The sequence below is a fragment of the Sinocyclocheilus rhinocerous genome, unplaced genomic scaffold (genome assembly GCF_001515625.1).
Source record: "Sinocyclocheilus rhinocerous isolate Xijiao unplaced genomic scaffold, SAMN03320098_v1.1 scaffold182, whole genome shotgun sequence".
Lineage (NCBI taxonomy): Eukaryota > Metazoa > Chordata > Actinopteri > Cypriniformes > Cyprinidae > Sinocyclocheilus > Sinocyclocheilus rhinocerous.
Genome location: NW_015655576.1, coordinates 265,912 through 272,117, shown reverse-complemented (window position 1 = coordinate 272,117; position 6,206 = coordinate 265,912). Strand labels below are relative to the sequence as shown.

Sequence of the window (6,206 nt, the reverse complement as noted above, 5' to 3'; positions counted from 1 at the left end):
ATGCGCATTAAATATCGCATGCGATTTATCGTGCAGCCCTAACTGGAACACACCAAAAGATGACACTGATGAACTGAATCAACCTCTGATGCCTCTCAACTGAACATCTGACATCATCACAAACAGGAAAGAGGAAACGGATAGAAACACAGCACTTTCTCTACGAAAGTAGTACCTCAGAGTCTGACATTCATTATTAAGACATACTGTATGTATTCAAGTTGAAAATATAACACACATTATTTTAGTACCATTGAAATACTATTATATATTTTTTTAATGAACAAATTTGAATTAGTTTTATATTTTAATTTTTGTTAAAGTTTTAGTAATTTTGTTGTATGTTTTTGTAATTATTAATTATTATTACTATTAAAATATGTCTATATAGTTTTTATTAATGTTTAATTACAGTTTCAGCTTTAGTTATTTTAGTATATCAAGTTAAAATAAAAATAAAATGAGACATGTAGCTAAAATAAAAATGTTATGTTTGTTATATTTTATTTTAAGTCGATTTATTTTCTCTCTCTCTCTCTCTCTCTCTCTCTCTCTCTCTCTCTTTTTAGTTAAACTTGCATAAAAGTAGCCTAAACCAAGCAAAATAATTTTACTGTGAACAATAAACCCGAATAACTATATCTGAATTCAAAATTATGAAAAACATTCGTCTATTTGTACATGGTATTATACCTAAACGTTTTTGTTATATGAAGCAAAATGTAAAGGTCGACTATCTTTACACCAATCACTATAGATGTGCACTGATCTCTATATATTTTATTATCTATATTATAGATCAGTGTTTCTGACATATTTCAAATCGACACACCCCTTTTAATGTCACAACTTAGCAACTTGTATATCATATAGAATTCCGTGTTACTCATTTCACATTTCATTCATATCTGACTCTACTTGAAGTGCACTTTAGTAACCCCACTATTATTAGACACTTTGCTTATGAAATTAATCACGACTGACACTATTTTCCAAGTAAAACAACAGTGCAACACACACACACACACACACACACACACACACAGACGGGGCCTTTCACAAGCAGCACACACACACTTGAGGAAACACAGAAGAGCAGCCGAACAGTTTCAAATCCTCCCAGAATGTCAACAAGAAACAACACGCAGAGAATGACGGTGTTTGAGCGACTGCTGTAGAATAACCATCACAATCCACAGAAGCTGGAGCAGACTGAAGACAGTGTGTGAGAAAGCCTAAAGCACGCACGCCAGGCGCATTCGGGACTGAGCTCTTCTGCATTACACACAATCATGCTCACTCCTACACCATGAGGCGACAAGCCAAAGATATAAATAAAAGATGAAAATAAGGCCTTCTGGCTTCTTAAAAAGCACAGAGAATCTGCATTTGAAACCCTAAACCTGAAGTCCAGACCCAAACCATCCAAAACCAGTTCTAACAAAGTTTTCACCTGCTGAACGATAAAACTGTCGAAAAAGTTTGGAATAATTAAGTTTTTTTTTTATGCTTTTGAAAGAAGTATCTTCTGCTCACCAAGGCTGCATTTATTTAAATAAAAATGCAGTAAAAACAGTAAAATTGTGACATGTTATTACAATTTAAAAGAACAGTTTTCTGATTGAATATATGTTTAAATGTAATTTATTCCTGTGATGTAAAGCATTATTTCAGCATCATTACTCCAGTCTTCAGTGTCACATGATCCTTCACATCTCAAGGATGATCAGAAGAAATGGACAGCACCTGAGTTAAATATATGAGTGTCACAGCAAAGGGTCTGAATGCTTAGGACCATGTGATATTTCAGTTTTTCTTTTTTAATAAATCTGCAAAAATGTCAACAATTCTGTGTTTTTCTGTCAATATGGGGTGCTGTGTGTACATTAATGAGGAAAAAAAATTTAACTTAAATGATTTTAGCAAATGGCTGCAATATAACAAAGAGTGAAAAATTTAAGGGGGTCTGAATACTTTCCGTATCCACTGTATATATCAGGTTTGTTTGTTTGATGAATAGAAAGTTCAAAAGAACAGCATTTATTTGAAATATAATCTTTTGTAACATTATACCGTCAATTTTCAATTTAATACATCCTTGTTGAATAAAAGTATTCTATTTTGCAAAAAAAATAAAAATAAGAAAAACACCTCCATCCTGACCCAATCTCACCTTACGCTTACGGCAGCATCAGTCAGCATTTTACATCCAGACACTCAGCTAAACTTCTGTCAGCATTTGACCACAAACTCACATTTAAAGCCAGTGGATCTGTGCTGTGAAACTCGTCTGTCAGTCTTTAACAGTGTGTTACAGTCCTGTCATGTGACTTACACAGTGTGTTTCTCCAAGACAGAATAAAGACATCCGGCAGAGGTGACAACAATGAAATAATATATGCTATATTCATGCAAATCCCGGCCACAGGCGCTTTCCACCCAACATTGCAACATCAATCCATTTCAACATTCAGTCTTAAAGGGACAGTTCACCCAAAATGAAAATCAAGTATGAGTTTCTTTCTTCCGTTGAACACAAAAGATGATATTTTGAATTGAAAAAAAACAAAAATACTATGGAAGTCAATGGCTACCGTCGACTGTTTGGTTGACAACATTCTTCAAAATATCTTCTTTCGTGTTCAACAGAAGAAAGAAACTCATTCTGGTTCAGAACAAGTGGAGGGTGAGTAAATGATGACAATTTTCATTTTTGGGTTACTGTTCCTTTAAGGCCACTTCTGGGGTCCTAAAGCAAAACTAGACGGCAATCACAGTGTTAAATGACTGATAAATATATAATAAATCACATATATCATGAATAAATTGATACTTGGTCTATATCCAATGCATTCACACACTTCTACATAAGTATAAGTATAAGCCTTACGTATCTTTAGGGCCGTTGTATACTGTACATGAACACAAACACAGGTGATCATATAAAGCTCAGGTATGTGAAGCATTCACACCGAAAGCCTGTGAACCTCAGGGCTGTTTTTTAACAACACCACATATGACGACAAGAAACAAGATCTGAGCCGGTTTGTCCCTGGAAAAACCATCTATTGCACTATATCACTGCAGAGCACTCCATCGGATTTGAATATGCAAAGTCCTAGTTTTATCACCAAAAAAACTGTGCAGCCGGGTGAAAAAAAGCTAAGGTAACAAATCAATGTGCTGAAGGACTCTGAATTAAATGATTAAATCAATTAATAATTATATAAACCAAAAGTTTAATGTTCTGATTTATTGTGAAACAATAAATAATTAAACAAATTGATCATTAAAATGCACCAATTTGTCTTGGAATGTTGAAAATGTCATGAATATTGCATTCTTGTAAAAAAAAAAAATAATAATAAAATAAAATAATATATATTTAAATATAAATATTAAAAGCCTAACAAAAATGAAAAAAAGCACATAAGAAAATTACTAAAACTTAAACTAAAATAAATATTTTAAAAAGTTATTGTGAATTTGGATTCAAGATTTGGCAGCATATATAATTTCTATAATTTTTATGAGTCATTTTAATATAATTTAGATTAATGACAGCCAATTGGATTTTATACTAGACCTTTTGAAGTAGGTGGTTTTTTTACAGCGTTGTTCATTATAGGTGTATGTCAGAAATTAAGCCTCTTATTATTAAAAGTTTATCATATTTTATTATTAAAAGTGACAAAAGTGATATTTTTATTATGCAAATAAAATGATTAAAATGCAGACTTTTTAATGTGTTAATATTTTAATGTGTACACTATGTGCTTTCACATAGTCTTGCCAAACAAATTGATTTATTTAATCAATGATTTATTTTAATGATTTAAAAATAAATCAGAATGTTTAACTTTTGGTTTATGTCATTATTAATGAATTTAATTATTTCATATCGAGGCTAATCGCAGTGAATCTGGTCACCAGATGCTTTTATATATACAACGTTTAATATCTTTCTTTTTTTTTGCATTTGCAACGTTTTCTTAATGACCTATTTGTTTGTCATGTAAATGTATTCTATGCATTTATGCCATTTTGTTTTGCCCTTCTTCCAATCAGGTATGTGAAATACGGACCAGATCAGAGCGAAACAGCATCAAGTTCAAACATCCCAATGCAACTGGATTCAATGCATATTCAGCACGAAACGACAGCGTCGTCACCGCTCATATCACACGCATTCATATGCATCCAATGCCTTATGATCGTGCATGCAGCTTCATATGTTTAGTTGAGGACGGAGGAAGTTAGACTTCATCAGTGCATCTGCTCCACTCCTTGAGCTCGGAGCCCGGATCACAAGACCCACAATCAGACCGCGCGCGCTGCGGCTGTACTCACATCTTTCTTGGGGATTTTGGGAGTGCTGTTCTTATATTTGGACGTCTTGAAGCGATTCATGCTGAGTTGCTGGTCGCGCGTTTGAACCTTCCGGGTGTCTCGCTGTTGTGAAAGCGATCCTGACCTGTGCGTTTGAATGAGTGCGTTCATGTGACGCAGAGCTGATTTACAAACCATAAACTCGCACTAAAGGCGCGTCAGTAAACCACGCCGTCTCTATGTCTCTGCGAAATAAAAACGCGGAAAAAATAGTTTCCGCCAACAGATATATTAGAGATAGACTTGCACTTCCCCTGTAAAAACTGAGATTAAACTGGCAGAAAAGCATTTTATAGATAGGCTATCCCATAATACATTTAAAAATACATTTTATTGCCCACAATCCATTGCGCTTTGGTGAAGGATTCTGTCCAGAACTACAAACACGAATAAAACACGTTAAAAACTACAAACATGGCGGATGTGCGCGACGGCGGTTAGGTAGAGAGGCTTAGAAAAGGGGTTTGAGTTACTAATATTCAACATTTAACCTGGTAAAAAATATTTATTTAATGTTATCTGTGTTATATTTCATCTGCAACAGCAATGTAAACTTTTATAAACATCTGTTTGGTCGTTAACTTTTAAATGCATCATTATGCATAAAATATGAGCAGAGTTCTCGGCATGAAAGACCCGCGACTGGCAGATCAACGAGCTACTTCTTTTCTCTCCAGTACGGTAGGGAGTTAAATTAAATGAAATATGGAGGATGTTAACTGTGACAAGATGATTGGCAGGCCAGTTTACAGTGACAGGGTGCGTGTATATATGCGACAGAGCAGACTGTTAAAGATGCAGTTGTGTGACGTGTTAGTATGTCCCAAAAGCTTGCCTACTCTTCTACTACACACTCAAAAGTGTGTACTTTTTCTTCACCAAAATAGTACATACTTTAAGGGCGTAGTATAATTATTATTCTCTAAGTAGGCACATTGAGACGCAGCATCAGTCTTCACAGCAGTGCGCATGCGCTTACCGCTCGCACATGCGCAGTCGCTCTCGTGTCGGTGAGGGGCAAAGATGGCGTGTTCCGCGGCTCGCAGCTCCGCACGCTGGGTCACAGTGGCCGTGTCTTCCAGCCACAGACGGGCCTGCTCGCCTCTGCTCTCCAGCGCGGATGGAGCCTACAGGAGCCTCTCGACGCTGTCAGGCCGGCAGATGTGGACGGCGCGCGGCGGGAGCGCCGGAGGAGCCGGGGCTGCGGTGACATTGAGAGGCATGACAGGTGAGCGATAAAGGCCTGAGCATCTAACTACACACACACTACTAACTCTGATTTCAAAAGCTGAGTTTATAAATCAGGTCTGATGTAATCGATATAGATCGAGCTTTATATGATAGATGACATGTAACCATCAAACATTCATTTGTAGGTCAGAAAGCAAACATAGTTCTTGCATTCAACTCTAAATCAATGCATGCACACCTGATGCCTAATCAATACTGTGCGAGGAAGAGTTTGGATCAGATGAGAAATCACAGACCTGGTTTGGCTGAGTTTCCAGAAACTTCTCTGACCTTGTTGGAGCTCAGCAGTGACTGTCAGCTGGACGAATAAAGACACAAAGAAGTCTGCCATGAAGAAAATAATCAAAACATTTCCAAAACGCCGATGGGGATGTTGTGGTGTGACGTTTTGCTCAGATTTAACATTGTAGATTTCTGTTTGCATCTCTGTTTGGTTTCTAGAATTGACCTGACCTGAAATTGACCGCAGTACACCTAGTTTAGGGCTTAGTTGTGTCGTCACTGTTTAGATTAGTGATGACCGGTTCGCGAACGAATCGTTCGATTTAACCGGTTCTTCTTACTGA

The 6,206-nt window shown here is 36.4% G+C and overlaps 2 protein-coding genes across 3 annotated transcripts in view; one reads left to right on the top strand and one right to left on the bottom strand.

Annotated features, from left to right (window-relative positions):
• LOC107718617 (coronin-7-like) overlaps nucleotides 1–4,538 on the bottom strand; it is a 13,389-nt gene extending 8,851 nt beyond the window's left edge. The window contains exon 1 of the mRNA XM_016525784.1: nucleotides 4,351–4,538. Within this exon, the coding sequence (XP_016381270.1) occupies nucleotides 4,351–4,527 (177 nt within the window). The 5' untranslated portion in view covers nucleotides 4,528–4,538. The remainder of the gene's footprint in view (nucleotides 1–4,350) is intronic.
• An 808-nt stretch (nucleotides 4,539–5,346) lies between these two features.
• dnaja3a (DnaJ heat shock protein family (Hsp40) member A3a) overlaps nucleotides 5,347–6,206 on the top strand; it is a 15,788-nt gene continuing 14,928 nt past the window's right edge. For both annotated transcript variants that reach the window (XM_016525680.1, XM_016525678.1), the window contains exon 1: nucleotides 5,347–5,617. In XM_016525680.1, the coding sequence (XP_016381166.1) occupies nucleotides 5,413–5,617 (205 nt within the window). In that variant the 5' untranslated portion in view covers nucleotides 5,347–5,412. The remainder of the gene's footprint in view (nucleotides 5,618–6,206) is intronic.